This window comes from Pungitius pungitius, chromosome 14 (assembly GCF_949316345.1).
Source record: "Pungitius pungitius chromosome 14, fPunPun2.1, whole genome shotgun sequence".
In the NCBI taxonomy this organism is placed as follows: Eukaryota; Metazoa; Chordata; class Actinopteri; order Perciformes; family Gasterosteidae; genus Pungitius; species Pungitius pungitius.
In genome coordinates this window covers 15,567,983-15,584,923 of record NC_084913.1, presented here as the reverse complement: position 1 = coordinate 15,584,923, position 16,941 = coordinate 15,567,983, and the positions used below count along the sequence as shown (strand labels likewise).

The 16,941-nt window shown below is 44.4% G+C and overlaps 1 protein-coding gene across 3 annotated transcripts in view; it reads left to right on the top strand.

Moving 5' to 3' along the window:
• Window positions 1-25: 25 nt before the first annotated feature.
• Window positions 26-16,941, top strand: part of crybg1a (crystallin beta-gamma domain containing 1a) — a 31,731-nt gene continuing 14,815 nt past the window's right edge. Inside the window, exons 1-2 of one of the 3 annotated variants that reach the window (XM_037486446.2) lie at window positions 26-462; window positions 14,339-14,462. In XM_037486446.2, the coding sequence (XP_037342343.2) occupies window positions 140-462; window positions 14,339-14,462 (447 nt within the window). In that variant the 5' untranslated portion in view covers window positions 26-139. Of the gene's footprint in view, window positions 463-14,338; window positions 14,463-15,274; window positions 15,609-16,059; window positions 16,245-16,941 lie in introns of those variants that run through there. The other 2 variants (XM_037486448.2, XM_037486449.2) reach the window with 2 other exon arrangements.

Genomic DNA, 16,941 nt, shown 5'->3' with positions numbered 1-16,941 from the left:
AAAACAGCCTGGCGGGGACTCGCTCCGCAGGTTGCCCCGGTGAACCCTCCTCCTCGCGCCGAGGAGTTGGAGCTTTCTCCTCGCGCTGAGACATTCCCGCCTCGCACCTCGTGAACAAGCACCCCGGTCTCCAGGCGCCATGAGTAAGTCCAGCACGCTGAGAGTAAAGCGCCTGTTTAAAATAAAATCACCTGACAAAGACAGCAAGGAGCGGAAACCGTCAGATGAAGCCCCGACCAGCCCCCGCGACAAGTCGGGGACCCTACCGGCGAGCCCCGGTCCCCTCAGCCCGGGACACGTCGCCCCATCGGACGGGGACGTTCTACCCGCCGCGCAGAGAGAGAAGAAGGGAAGGCGGCTGCTGTCGTCGTTCAGGCTGAAACGGAAGAAATCCAAGCCCAAAGAAGAAGGAGGAGGAGAGGTGTTCTTCACTGATGAGCTGGACAGCTTCAACAGCAACTTGTAAGTCCACAAGTTCAATCATTGTCTCCCTCTCTTAATGATTGTCGTTTGTGCTGAACATACATATTGAAAAGAGATGGTTTAAAAGTTATAAATCATTACCCCACCAAAGATAAAGACCACAGTCTCCATTTCGATGGAATAATGGAGAAGGCCTGGAGTTCTTGGAGAATATCTGGTGCATGCGTTGAAACATGGTGTCATGGCCCCTCCGGCTCTTTAGAAATGTCCCCACAGGGGCATGGACTTAATGCTCATCAGTCCCTGAGGAGACAGTCTGTCCTCACAGCCTTTAGACATTTCACTGTGCACATGAGGTCTGCCTCGTGTGGGATGTTGTGCAAAGTGAAAGCAGACTGACCACGTTGTGTCCTGGTGCACATCCACCATGAGTCACTCCTCCCTGGATAAATTAGAGTTACAAAAAGAAAAAACTCACTGGTTAACCTCGAGTAGTCACAGTAATAGCTAACTTTTCCAGGGCTTTATTTAGACCAGATATATTTCCAGTTCTTTTGAATGGCTTTTTCTTCTTTAGTTCCTATTTGTCGGGAGCTTCTGACTCAGGTGTTATTGTCACCTGCAGACGTGTGACACACACACTGTTGTCACATAAGGAGGACAAACCTGCCCTGCAGGTATCCGGCATGTCCCTGTTAAGCATGATTGCGCGTGGCTCCTGTTGTGTCTCAGCTGGTCCGGATCAGAAGGAAGGACCAATCATAGTGGGGACGACAATGGGGGGGGACAACTAGTCATGTGACTCGTGTGATGTCTGGTGCGCGATTAGTTATGACAAGGCTCAATGGAGTGTGATGTCAAATGTCACTTTGTGTTGTGAGTATTCTGCTTCCTGATCATCAGCTCCGTCCATTGGTCAGACCTGCTATGCTTGACTTGTCTTTACAACATTTACGGGAAGGCACCTCACATACACATCACAAACTTAATATACAATTCAACGTCACTTGATGGTGAATTTGATATATTTTGTGACTTTTTATGCTTGATACAGAAAGGAAGGCGTATAATTGGCCTTTACAGCTGATTGGGAGAAACATTCCTCTTCCCACTGCAGTGGGGCTTCTGACCAGTACTTATATTTAAATCCTAGATTTTTGCCAGAGCTGAAACAATTACAGTAGTTAGTTTCCAATCTAATTACTAGGGCTGGGCAGTATACTATTTCAAACGGTATAGCGCCAGAAAATCTATGGTATGAATTTCTTAAGTACCGTTCATACTGTTCATACCGGTGTTTGCCGGGCTGCAGAATTTATTTTCACACGTCATCACGAAGGGCCAGCGGTCAGAGCTACTTGTCTTCCATGTAATTGAGATTGAGTCATGGTTATGACTTTATAACAACAATGAATAACCCACAACAAACTCTCTTTAACAGGGTAAAAAACCACAACACAGCTTGTGACACATAAACAATTTGTAACACTAATAATTGTACCTTTACAAAAATGCCAAACTGCATGCTGGGTACAGCTCACAACAACGTGTTACGTTTAGTTACGTTAGATCAGAAAATGATTTATTGCAAAGTCTTTTGAGCTGCTGGTGTTTTCTCTGGTGGCAAAACTAGCAGCAACAACAAGCCAACAAGCCAACAAGCCAACACGCTAACAAGCTTAACAAGCTAACTCAGCTGGCGAACAGCTGATCAGGTAACGGTCCTTTTCAGCATCAATGAATACATTTATTTACTTGAAAAAACTATCGTCACATACCGGGATACCGTCCGAATTTTTGATAAATACCGTGATCGGGATTTTTGGCCATACCGCACACCGCCCTTCTGGGACCTATTTATTGATTATCAATAAAAAGATCAGTGGATGGCCTGAGCTTTAATTGGGAAAAGCTAGAGGCTGGGTTTAAATGATCCGGGATGACATGAAGCAGGGTGCTCGAAGGAGCCTTCCCAGCTCACTTCCAACAGCCTGGCCTTCATTTTGATTTCACTGAGCACCAAACACTCCCTGTTTCTAGCTGGCGTTACATTTCAACCCACTTAAGAAAGTCTCTGTGTCGATAAGTTCTATTTGCACGTTTTTTTTTTAATCCCCTAGGTCCTATGAGTGTTGAGATCTGCTGCGCACCCGTGTGTTAAAAGGCACCTATCTGTCCCCTTCACTGAGTGTTCATGGCCTGCTGAGCCAGTTGGGCCAGGGTTGAGCAAACATGCACACACAGACGCACACAGAGCATTGCCTTTCTGCTCCTTTCCGATAAAGATACAACACTGTTTCTGTCTTGTAGCAGAATGAGATGACTTGGTTGGAGGCTTGTGCCGGGGTCTCGTCAGTGTAACGGGGCTGGAGTACCTCACGGCGCTTTAGAATTTCCTTGCTGTGCAACTCGCTGGAATCTGACCTGTAAGTTTTCACTGGAAATCTGTCCTGAGGGGACAAGGGAGAAGAACCGCCCTTTCAAGCTCTCTGGTAAAAGCGAGGTATTAGGAAGAGCTCAGTTTGTTTCTGTGGTGCAGGGATTCAAGCTCTCTGCTTTCCTCGTGTAACAGTAACAATATTTTGCCATCAAACACCAAAGTATTTGAACGTCACTCATGCGGTTGCAAAATGATCTAACTTAACAGAATAGATAAGCCCGTCACACCCTTCTGCAGATTCCTGCTCGCACTGTTTAGAGGATCCCCCAAGGCGAGGGTGTGGATCCCAGAGCAGTTCAGGAATTGGCAAATGACTCCTCCTAACTCGCTCTGCCGTTGTATTAAACACAAATTCTGTGTTTGGATGATTGTCTTGTGTAGTCGAGTAGGTCGGAGGTCTTCTTTAACTAATGAATAGATTTTGATGGCCTATGCAAGTCTGTCAAAATCATTCGTCTGTGCCAACATGGAGTCTGTGTATAAATGCATGATCTACACTGCCTGGCCAAAAAAAGTCACCACCTGGATTTAACTAAGCAAATAGGTACATGCCTCCTATTGGATAATTACTGCATGGGCATCTTTCAAGCATGTTGAAAGACACATCCCATGGTCACCGAAAAAGATGTTAGTCTGTTTGAGAAGGGTCAAATCATTGGCATGCATCAAGCAGAGAAAACTTCTAAAAGACATTGCAAAAACTACTCAAATTTGGTCAAGAACTGTCCAACGCATTATTAAAAACTGGAGGGATAGAGTGGACCCATCGTGAAGTGATGCAACCATCATGTGCCTACTGTACAAGCCTGTGGGGGCAATGCGATGTAATGTTGCACAGTGTACCGGTACCAGAAAGGTACCGCGGTACCCTTACGTTGAAAACTGTACAATTTTGAATATTTCTAGTACCGGTACTTCATTAAAAAAGCAGCAACCAGAGTGCACTCCGTGTTACGCTCCCTGTCCGGCTGCCTGCACGCATTGACTGGGTGGGCGGGGCTTCCAGCTCACATGCAACAGGCAGCTGTCACTCACAGAGTCATCTCAGGGAGACATGTCCTCATGTGCAGGAGCTGTTGCCGACCGTCCTCGGCTTGTTGAAAGAAAATATGAGAGTGAAGAAGAGAAGTGGGATCTGGAAATACTTTGCGTACAAAGTATTTATTATTTTACGCATTCAAAAAGAGGAAATGTCTGCTTTGTCTTGTGTTGCGCTTGCTTGATGTTTGACTGTTAGGAACGTTGTTGTGAAGCTAACAAACACAGCTACAGGCTGCCATCTCTCTCAGTTTCCCCGTGTGACTCACATGCTTTTGCACGTTGTCACACGCACTCACGCCACAATGTCTCCCGCTAAAAACAACAATCCACGCTAAAATCATTCTGCGCTGGTTCATCTCCGACCGGGGGGAACCGTGAGAGTTGGCAGCCCTCTAGCTGTGTTTGTTGGCTTGACAACAACTTTCCTAACAGTCAAACATCAACCAATAGCAACACAAGACAAAGGAAGACAGCAAATAAGTTACTGAATAGTCCACAAATATATAGATGCAAAATAGGCAGGTTATGTGATCATGAGGTCCGAATACACACAAAATTGTACCAAATAATACACACTTGATGCAGTTTTCATTGTCCTTTTTTCAATAAAGGGGGAAATTGCCCTTTAATTATGTGTCCATCTTTAATGTACCCAACCCACATAGCTTTAGTTTTTTTTCCACCTCAAAATGATGTAATTCATACTTATGTAATAACTATCTAGTCATATAGTCAGATACGGACAATAGGCCCACATAGCTGTGTATAATCAATGCTATTTTACCATGTCGTTTTCATTAATATCTTTCTGTGGGTTAATACTAATATGAATGACATTTGTTAAGTGTTCAAAAAACTGGGCATGAACAAGCTGGTAAAAAGGGAACCTTACAGATGTTTAATTTATTACTTTTAGGGTTTAGATAAATATTCCACTATCGAAAGTATCTGGTATCGTAATGTTTTTGCAGGTATAGTATCGAAGTCATAAGTTTGGTATCGTGACAACCCTCGTGCTATGATCTGGGGTTGCTACAGTTGGTCAGGTCTAGGTTCAGCAACAGCACCTGAATATACTGAAGAACCAGGTTATTCCATCAATGGATTTTTTCTCCCCTGGTGGCACAGGCATATTCCAAGATGACAATGCCAGGATTCATCAGGCTCAAATTGTGAAAGAGTGGTTTAGTGTTTAATGAGACATCATTTTCATACATGGATTGGCCACCACAGAGTCCAGATCTTAACCCCATTGAGAATCTTAGGGATGTGCTGGAGAAGGCTCTGCGCAGCGGTTTCTACCCTCATCAATACAAATGAATTAAATAAGACTGGATGGAAATAAATGTGGTGACATTGTAGAAGCTTATCAAAACAATGCCACAGCAAATGTGTGCCGTAGTCAAAGCTTAAGGCGGTCCAACGAAATCTAGAGTGTGTTACCCGTTAGACACGTTTTTTCCAATTCATGGTCCCCATGTTGTAGGACCACCAAGTGGATTTATAGCCTCAATGGGATCAGTGTTTCCCCGACCATTATATTGGGGCAAAATCCCCCCCATGAAAGTCTCCATGGTTTTATTTTACATTACATTACATGTTATTTAGCTGGCACTTTTATCCAAAGCGACTTACATTGCATTATAACCCGTGCATTACATTTTTGCCTGGGGAGAAATTATGGTTGGGTGTCTTGCTCAGGGACACTTCGACATGGCACATGGGGCAGCTGGGATTCGAACCACCAGCCTTGCGGCTATCGCCCTTTAGGGGCGATGGTGGCGCCATTTTCTATTTAACATTAAAAACAAGTCATCCATGGTTGCTTGCTATAGAATCTATCTAGACCTTGTTTTTAAATGGAATGTTATCTTCATTTCCATCTCTACATGGTATACAATCCTCCTCTGATCTCTGTTGTGCACTGGAATGAGTTCAGACCCAACCTAATGACAGATAAAAGCCAAAAGCCTCCCTACAGGAGGGAAACATGTAGTGTTTCAGGAAGGTGTACATCGTTCACATGCAAACAGACGGGCACGTCTTAAACCAGAATCTGAGCAAATATGTGTTGAGTGTCTTTGTGGATGAGGCCACGGACCGAAGCTACTGTGAGGAGCTTTTAACAGCCTGTGAAGTGCAGGAGAACCAGAACCAGGGCTGAACGTGGCAGTCCGTCAGACCCCTGCTGCAGTCAAACGGGCCTCTGGTTTCTAGAGGGAAAGGTCCTTGTTGCAGCTTTAAGTAATACATCGGATCCAAAGTATAAGACAAATGATCCAGCTGTTAGCGGTGAAAAATCAGGCGCCAAGATTCATGAGTCATAGCCAACTAGACAATCAAAACAAACATAGAGGAGGAAATATATATATACTACTGTAATCTTGCTTTCTTTTCAAAACCAATTATTCAAAAATGTCTGTAGGAAGACTATGAATTAGCGTAATATTGTGGGGAATGCAGTTGGTCTGAACTCTTCTCCCCTTCAAGATGTAACGTGTCTTTGAATCATTTATTCATCCGTCGAGCCGAGGCTCACTGGTCCTTCTTGATGCTGAGGCGAGGGCCGTTGTTACTGCGAGCACCAGTCAGTCAGCGATCAAACGGCACATTGCACTCCCAACATCTCAGCTGCTCTGCTGGGGCCTGAAGCCGGTTCCCTGGAAAGCTTCAGAGCACCGGTTCGCTGGGATCATTTTATAAATATACAACGATTACTGTTATAAACGGTTTATGTGTCACAAGCTGTTGTGTCGTGGGGTTTCACCCTGTTAAAGAACGTTTGTTGTGGGTTATTGGTTGTTGTTGTAAAGTTAGAACCATGACTCACTCTCTCAACCACACGGAAGACGAGTAGCTCCGACTGCTGCACGCCTAGCGACGAGGTGTGAAAGGAATCCTGCTGCCTGCCGAAGAGCAGCGGCAGTTGTTGCGGCTCGACACTGGTATGACGGCACGGGAAAAACCCGTGCCGCGAGGAGATCTCATACCGGTCGGAACGCACAGCCCCACTTCAGAGGCCTCCCAGCACCACGCGGTTGAGCGTCAGTTGATCTATAGACGTCATGGTTATACATAACGCCGATACGGAGACACGCACAGATCGGCTGTTACAGAACAACGACAGGCGGTTTGTGGCCTTCTTCACGTCTCAACAGATCTCCCAGTCCAGCCCTCTGAAGGCTCTCTGCTCCTTCTTGTCCTTGCACAGGAATGCACTTACCCAGAACAGCTTTTGACTAGAAGCTCGTAAGATGATAATTAATGATGCTTCATAGCAACTCTTTGAACAACTCTGCCCAACTTTTAGTCATTGCCTTCCTGGAAAAAGAGGGCCATGTCTTTTGGTATTCTGCCACGCGGTGGACCGACCCGCCCCAGCTCCAGATGGCGACATGTGTCCGGGATCCGAGCTCGGGAGAACAAAGGCAAAGGCCCACACACACTTTAAGGAAGTCGCACAGCGAGCAGCTTATGAAATGAGAAAATAATTCTATAATAGGTTGAGAACTGGGTTTTCTTCTTTTCTTCTACTGAAATGCCAATAAAGATAAAATAGTGCGTCATTGTGCAGCTGCACCTGTAATGCCCATTTTCATGTGTGAGTGACAGGACAACTTCCTGATGACTGGTTGACTTTGCTGAGGCTGTCACCTTTGTGTCATTGGTCTAATGAACTGAATACTTCTTGTCAACCTGATTTGTGATGCAGTTCAGTAAGTTTGCTAATGTCAGCTTCCTTGGAACTGGCCCATCTGTCAGCGGGAGGAGAAGGAGGTGTGTTTGCTGTTTTGGTTCCTAAATGGTGGAATGAGCTCTCTGATGTTATCAGGCCTGAGAGTCATTATATCTTCCGCAGCACATCGAAAGACACACCTCTTCAGACTATACCTTGACTAAAAACACAAGTTGTAGCACTTTAATTGTACTTAGAATGACTCTTCTCTATAACAAGTTGTGAATTGGCTTATTTAATGAAATTGCTCTTTCTTGTTTCTTGTTTTTCTGGGTTTGTACCCTTATGGTTGAAATGCACTTATTGTAAGTTGCTATGGATGGAAGCGTCAGCTAAATGACATGTGACTAATGACAAATGACTAATGTAATGAAATGCCTAAACCATCCCCGGTGTTAATGGATAATGTGGTGCAACGGATTATTAAAGTCACGTTTTAGGGTTAGTGTTAGATCGGCGCTAAAGAACAGTGGGCCAATATTTCACCTTTTGACCTCTGATCATTTTAGTTTATTTATTACGCTGAGAGTTGATGATTGACAGGATCATGTTTTATTGTTCAAAAAATGATTGTTAGTGCTTTCATTATGTTGGTTCCCCTAGGTTTACAGCAGGGGTCTTCAACTAAGATGCGAAGATGTCCAATTAGAGAAATTTCCAGAAGCAAAGGTCCGGAAGATCATAATGTGACTACTTGATTAAATAGATGAATAGAGTTGTATCAATATCTGCATGTTATCAATATCAAATCAAATGAATTCAGTACAATTTTAAAACTCTATTTAGAATTTTTGACAAGATTTATTGTCACGTTTAAGTTTTTCCTGCCAGGATGTTAACCCTGTACCTGAATGCATCAGAGCTGTTCTCCTTCTCACGTGGAGGAGCTCATTGCGCTTCATGATGCTGTTTCAACGGGTTCTGAGCACATGACACTGGTTTAGTGCTGCAGTGGAAAGTGTGAACAGAAACGAGTCCATCCATTATGGATTAAATGCTCTACTGTTGCTGTCCATTTCTTCCTCATTTTTCTCACCTGTCCCTTTCTTTTCTTCCTACAGTCTTTTTTATTTGCAATTTACCACTACCTCTCTTCTCTGTCCGCAGTATTGAGACCATATCATCGTCCTGCCTGGAATGCAAAGACTCGATTGGTGTCACGTGGGATGGTTTAACACAAATGCAATTGGTCTGTGCTTTAAGCCACTACCGTGAAGACGAGTAAAGCTGCACAGTCGGAAAGTGCGCTGTCACATCCCCTGGATGATGTCTTCCAACGCTTTTCAAAGGGGCCGACTCTGATGGACCCTCTATTAAGCCTTCTGCTGGGCTGTCTGCAAAACACAGAGAAACAAATATACCCAAGCCACCAACAATGGTCAGGGGCGTAACCCCCCCCCCACAGAGGACGTAGCTGGAGGCGCTGGGTCACTGTCAATGCTGGTCATTCCTCTGTGGTGTGACTCCACCATGACGTACATGGTCACTCTCTAATGTATTCCATCCACTCACTGACATCAACATCTGTGGTGGTCAGTGCACTTAGCTTCATTTCACTTCACCAGTGTCCTCGACTTGACCACAAAATAGCTCCGGTAGCTGTGCCTACAGTGTGTGAATGTTTGTTCACCTGTGTGTCGTAGCTCCTGCCATCAGTCTATGAATGGGTGAATGATGACATGAAGTGCTGAGACGCAGGACAGTCTATTCGCCAAACAGGAAACATATTTTGGGGATTTGGTGTAAGTTACAGGGTATCTCTATCAGTGCATCACATACATCAACCTGCCTTAAAACTTTGCCTTTGCTTAGAATCAGCACTTTTTAAAGATGTCTTCAGGAACAAGGTAATGCAGGGACAGTTGTCCGTACATTGCAGACAGGAACTCGGGTTCACAGATGCATGCAAATCCGGCATCTGATTATCAATCAGATTTGTCATTATTCTATGAATTATTATTTGAATATCCTTGCTCCCTGTGTACATTCTGCAGTTTGATAAACCAGGAGGCCTGAATGAAACAAATGAAACCACTGGATAAGTCTGCTGAGCCGTCATTTAATAACAGGTCCAACAACAAAGCCACATTTCCATAACAAGAAGTGTACTTCACCAGCTCCGGCCTGCTCATCAAGTGTGTGTCACCCCTGTGATGACAGAGGAGTTTACTGACCTCGTTCACGGGTGAGGGTTCATAGTGTTAATAATAATAACAGCAGCACAAAGCTGTGTGAGTCATGAGCAAACAAATGCCCACTCCAAAGCGTTCTGGGACGGAGCGTTCCCAGAGGTTTACTCACTTTACCCTCCAACAAAAGACCTGAGGACGCCTTGAGCGGTTGATTTGCTCTTTTATTACCTGGCCTGTACTCTGCTGGCTTTGTAGAGCGCTGTGGTTGTTGGGTCATTCCAACCCTGCACCCTTGTTATTGTGTTATTCTGCAGGAGGGAGTGTTTCTATTAGAACTTTTTGATTAGTGCATGAGAGCTCTTGTATATGGACATGTGTGCATATTTTCTTTTCCTCTCTCGGTCATCCAGTGTTTGCACACGCGTTGCATGTTGACATGTGATGGTGGCTGGGTGCCAACACCCCAATGGTGTTGTTCTGTGCTGCAGCAGGCCCTCGAACACAGCCCTAAAGTCAAGGTGAGGGAGAAACCAACATGCAGGTATAAGCCAACTCGAGTCAACATGACCTCGACCTGGTGGGCTTTAAACACAGCTGCAGTTACACAACACACACACACACACACACCAGGGCTGTAAAGGGAGGGGTCTTAAGCAAGAAGCGCCAGCTGACTAGTTTTTCCATGGGAAAAAGTTCTTCTTATTGAGTATTGGAGATGATGAATGGTTGTTGTTGCAGCACAGAGAGCACAGCTTTAGGAGAACATGCACAACTCTCATCTCTCTCTCTTTGTGTCTTTGCACTTCTCTTTTACTCACTTTGCATTTTTTGTTTCTGCTTCTAAAGCATGCATCAGAAAGTCCAAATTAGACAGGGTATCTGGCTTTCCATGAAAATGATCATTTCTTTTAATGTTGTCATTGGCAGACATTGTCTTCCATACCATACAGAACATAAAAGGAGAGAAGCGTTTGGGCTTCCAAAGGCGACATGCCAGCAGAATGGGCTGGATTGTATCATTTCATAAAGGTGACTGTAACCATGACCCGGTTTATGTATTTATGACTTTCATTCTGAGAGCACAAGAGACTTCTGAACAGACTCGTTTCCCCTTCCCACCGTCCCCGGGTCACTGGGCCAAGTGGAAAAGTGGCTGCCAGATGCCGGGCGGGTCTGCAACAACCATTCAGCCGCGAGCACTCGCCCCCCCGCCGCAGTTATCCCAGGCACCTCCCAGTTTTTGGTTCTTCAGCTTTTTGATCTGCTTTGTGAATGCATCAACATTGCTTGAGATAAGATCTGTCTTTCTTTTTTTTTCAACATTGCTGCAATGTTGTCTCAGCAGGAAAGGAGAAAACTTAAAGCTCTTGCAGAGCATGAGCCGTTGCTCCTCGTTTCCTATTGGGCAACACGAGCCTGGATCAAGCTCCTCCATCAGGCTGATCGCTGTGTCGCTGTGTATTGTGTACATCAACAGCCTCTCGTGCATCGTTATGACCCTCGTGTGCCCCACAGAGGGTGAGTCACTGGTGGAATCCCTCCCAGCCCTTGTGTGAGTTACTCCGGGGGTGTCTGCAGGTTGGCTGCGCTCACTGAGCTCTGCTTGTTTTACTCAGCCGTTTAGTTTCTTAGCGATGCAACGCGAGTTAGTTTCTTAGCACAAGTGATCCGTGTTAATCTTTGGGTTGGTCTAAAACCTGCATTGGATTTAGTCCGTGGAAGTTAGTGCATGCACATGCCTGAGCAAAGTCTAACACAGAAGCATTACGTTTAAAGATGAAACAAAATCAAATGAAATCAGACTGTATATTAATTTTTGTTCAGATATTTTATTTTGTCCTTATCTTGTCAGGACGGAGCCTGGAAGGCACAAAAAAAGTATGAAATACCCACAATTGTACATTTCATATTTGATATGTGTCAGTGAAGTGCTGTTCCATTCATATTTACACCATTTCAAGCCCCTCCACTCTCAAATACCAGGTGACTTCAGTAAGTCCCCCCATTTCCTTTAGCACACCTGCTGGATTTTAGCCGCGTTGAGTCGGTCACATCTTTGCTGTCACTGTGTTTGTGATTACATTGCTTCAGGAAAACAAAGTTCTACAGCCTCTTTTAAGAAAGACAACTATACAAACAGCTTGAGTTGAATATTTTCAGATGGAATGAAGGCTCACGGATGACTTTTAGAATTGGATGTGTCCTGAATCCCGACCCCAGGTCCTGGATTACTGATCTGAATGTCAGTGTCCCAGGGACTGAAAGTGTACTGAATTGTTGTTTTATAATAACGGTATCAGATGTCACATCCATTTTTTGAGTAAGTATTAGTCTGATATCCAGGATATTAAAGAATTAGAGAATTTGAAAAGGTGACAACAGCAACCCTGCTACTTCTCATTATGACAAGAGGAGATGAGAAGATCCTTTTATCAGTCCTGCAGCCGAGGAATTTAAAGGATTTTCAGCTTTAGTAGGCTAAAGTGCAACAAAGAGACTAGTTTAGGAATGAGTATTATAGATAAGCAGGAACAAAAGAAACAGAATCCACTATGACTGAAAGGAAATATCGTTATCACAGACAAACGCCCGAAGCTTGAAGTGACAGTTGCCATGACTAAAGACCCGGCCTCTATTATTGCTGTCTACAACCTGTCAATCTCAGAAATTGTGCGCTTCTCCACAAAAACAGCGAGGAACAGTGGAGCGTCTGTAAGTGGAGCCTCGCGGAGAACAAGACAAGTCCAAACGGTAGCAGGAGCAGCTCTCTCTGCTCCTACTGCACATGTGTCGACATGATCGCTCCATGAGGCCCTTTCGATTCCCACTGCGCCATATTGCATTAAAATAAACAAGCTTGTGCCTGTTGTTCCTTTGGATGTTGAGTCATTTTAAAAGAAAAATAGGAAATCTAGATACACAGGATGAAGCCTGCTGACGATGAGTTTAGGGCAGAGGGGGGTTCTGGCGGCTGCCGGGGGTTTGGTTGGAGGGAGGCGTGGTCGACTGGGGCCCGCGGCTCAGCCTGCACAATGAATGTAAACACGGCGCCGTGTGATCCTTGGTTAAACAAACAAGCTTCTATTAGAAAAGCTGGATGCCTATCAGCGTTATTATGCAGGTCAGTGTACACAAGGCACTCACTTCAAAGTGTCGGCACATTATTTTAATACGGTCGAATGCTGCAAGCCAGTAATCCATGCCAACAAGTTATCTTCCACTGGCTCTGCTGCAAGGCCAGTCTGCCTCTGCCCCCTGGTGGACAAACGGCTCACGTGCTGGAGACAAGCAAACTGCCGCCACAGGAGGGAGTCACCGACGTCCTCTATAGTCCTACCCACCTCATACCTATCCACCTTCTAAGCACTGTAACTTGTTGCTACCTTGTCTCCACCATGTCTAGCATGTCTTGAACAGTCCATCCTGAAAATGGTGGTGTAAGTATGTCTGCAACCAAATCTCATTTCTGTAAAAAAAAAAAAAAAAACCTTTTGCAGGTTGCCATGGGGTTCATCAAGTTCGGTTTGTTAGCTTTGTATAGCTAGGCCGCTCACTAGTGCATATCCGTTCAAAAGACATGTACGCTCTGACGTCATTGTACGCCTGCTCGCTGGTCCCGGTGACGGCTGACGTGTGATTGGCTAACAGCTCTAACATGAAGGCCAGCCGCCAAAACTCGCCCAGAGGAAAGCTATGAAACGGCAAAAATGGACTACGGGGAATATTTTATTTCAAAGTCAAGTGTCTATTCCGTTGTTTAGGCCAGCAGGTGCCATTGGTCCGTAAACACTTTGGGGGACACTGACTGGCTTCATCTGCGGGGAAGGAGCCGCTCCAGCTGAGACGGAGGCCCCTCCTCAGGCCTCACACATCTTCTAGAAACCGCGTTGGCGCTCTAGATGATCAGCGTGCGCGCTTTGCCGCCGGGGAGCAAACGCTGCGTGTCAAGTGTCAGGTTTTGATCATCCCCCCTACGCCACACCAGGTTTAAAAGTCTGAATGTGAAAAGAAGATCTGAAAGTGAATTTTTTTTTTTAATTATAAAACTGAGTCAGAACTATATTTGACCCAAAAATACTTTTCGTGCACCTCCACATTCGTCCCAAATGAGTGGAGGCAGGACGGCATGTAGCCCATTTAGTACGGTACCACACTCAGTAGAGAGCTGTGCAGGTGAAACTCGAAAAATTAGAATATTGTCACACTGCCAAAACATTTCTGAGATTTCAAATTTGGGATTTTCATAACCTGTATGCCATATTCATCCAAAATGATATCAAATAAAGGCTTGAAATATCTTACTTTGCTTGTAATGAGTCTATATAATATATTAGTTTCACTTTTAGGGGAATTACTGAAATAAATTAACTTCGCACGATATTTAAATTCTTCGAGTTTCACCTGTATGTCTAACTAGTGCTCCATGGTTCTTAAGGAGTTTGACAAAGACATAAAACTGTACAAGGGGGCAGGGGAGAAACAAAGGCCAGTGACATAACACCCCTCCTCCCTCTCCCCTCCCATCCCTACCCCCCTCTCTCTCCCTGTTTCCTGTCCCTCCACCAGGAGCTTCGACCAGATCAGTGTTTCCACAGAGTGTAACTTCCGGACTGAATCCGACTGGGAGCCTCTTTCGGAGTCCTCCTCCATGATGAACTTCGACATGACTCACGGCTCCAAGCACTCCAAGGTTGGTCTAATGAACACATTTTCATACCTATTGTCAGTGTTTGAGTGAAAAAAGTTTGCACTTCTCCGAATGGTAATATCTGCAATATAGTAGTTTCTATAGTAACTGTAGAAAGCTTTCAAATAATCTGTTGATTCAATTATGACATTGACTTCCTTACGTCTAAACGTAGTCCTAAATGCTATTATATTGTTTTTTTATTTTCAAAAGAATGGATATGTATAGCCAACAATTGTTCCAGATGTCCACGCCCTGGTTGCAGTTTTGCAAAGAAATGAAATAATAAAATAAATAAAATAATAAATTGTAAAATTGTTACTGATACTCACTGAGAATATTCTTATGATTACTTTTGGAGCTCTTGTTATAATCTAAGATTCTAATAATTTTTATTATACTAATTTGGTTGTATTGACTTTTTGTCAGACAGCTTTAGTTGGTAGTTGTTAAATATTCTATACTCACAACATGATTTGTTTGGTCGTCAGCAGGGTTCCTTGCAGCTTTAAGTTACTCATTTGTGCAGCTTATTTAGCTTTCCAAAGTTCAGTATGTATGCTAATTATTAACTTAAAGATGAAGCTACGAGTAGCTTTCCTTTCTAGTTTATTGTCCAAACAGCTGCTCAGCTCTGTGACGTCACTGATTATTGACAAACTAACTTGTCATCGGGGATGGGTGAGCGTGTGCTTTCCCTTTAAGATTCAACCCATCCGACGGGAGCGTGTTGTCCCAACTGGTCTCCTTCCATGGACTCAAACCGGTCAAACCGGCTCTCTGTAATATTTATGTCGGGGAGTTGTAAATAAGTGATGGTCTCCACTTTGTCCAGCGCCCAGTGTCGCGCTGCTATTACGATCCACACCATTCATCCTGTGCGTAGCTGTGGATCACAGAATGAAGCAGAGCTCTGGCTGTGAGATAAGGAAGCGGGCCTCAGATATGGTTCTATATCTCCACCTCCCTGCCACTAGTCATTGCAATAAGTAAATACGCTCAGCAGTGACGAATTCCTGCTTAGAGGGAAGACAGGTAGCCATTCTAGATTTAGACATCAACAGGAAACTTTTTTTCTCTTTGATTTGTTTGTTTTGGTTTCTCCTCTTCAACGCGGTGGATTTGTGAATGAGTCTAACCGGATTGGAGGTACTGTATGTTGCTTTTGACCCAAACCAAGCTGTCCGGGAGGTTTCTGTGTTTGATTCTGCACGTATATAGACGGTCTTTACCTGCTGTTTGCTCAATGAAATCATGTAATGATAATAACGTTGTTGTAACAGGTGCTCATTCCACTCTCAGAGCAGTTCTAAATCCTTTCTGGACTTACTCACGTAGTCACTTGGCACCGTTGACCCATTGTGCTGTACAGTTGTTATGTAAATGCTTTAGGTGTAATGTAGCTTTAGAATGAGGAAGGGTGGGGTTGTCTCCAGCCAGCTTGGCCACACCCTTTCACTATCACTGTATTGTGGATTCTTCTCACTGGTTCGTTATGTGAACCATCTTTCACAATATCTCCTTTTTTATTCGTTATTTGCTCCCACTGTTTGCTGTGATGCAAATGGCCGTGCCCTCCAGTCAGACACTTTGTCCACAGCTGCACCGTTAAACCGTAGACACACACAAGTCAAGCAGACAGTGCTGCTGCCGTGCTTACAAGACCAGACTTTTAGTTTCTCAAGTTCTAAAGACGTGGGAGCCTCCAGTTTGAGAATTGCGACACATTAATGGGCAGAAAACACCGAGGAAATTCAACCCTTTAGGCTGCAGGAGGTCCCAATGGTATGTAACAAATATCTGTTCTGCCCTGTGGTTTGTGCTTCTAGTCCTAATGTGCTCCTTTAACTGTGACACACGAGGTGTGTTTCTAGTCGGCACAGCGTTTTTTTTTTTTTGGCTCAACCGAAATGTAGTTTGTAAGTGAGTGAACTTTTGAAAGCTACTGCCGCCGTCTCCCGCTTTAATATTTAATAGCCCTTATTGGACGCCTGAGCCTGTGTGGGTGGACTTTGACCGTAATGTACAGCTGCTGTGATAAGTCCAGACCCCGAGCTGAGCATAAAGGAAGATTTACGTGTGTCTAGTCATTAGTGGCCCCTCCACAGATTGTTTTACCAGTGTGTTGGTATTTACACCCGGGTGTCTGCATGCAGCCTGCTCCGCCGGGGCTCGGCACAGAAAAAGGAAAACCTTAAGACACCTTTTTTCGACAAATTACCCCAAACTAGAGATCATCTGTTATGAAAAGAAAAAGGGCGTGTTTATAAGTGTTTGAGTACACATAATCATAATAGTCTTATGCACTGTGCACAAAGGTCACGCAAGCTCAGGGACATTTCCAGCATACACATACAAGTTACCTCTTCTACCTACTGTAAGCCTTCTGAAGGTGTGTCCAAACCTTTGACTGTACTTTTATACTGTTTTCCTTCTTTAGTTCAACCTAATTTACTCCATGATTTTAATTTTTCACATTATT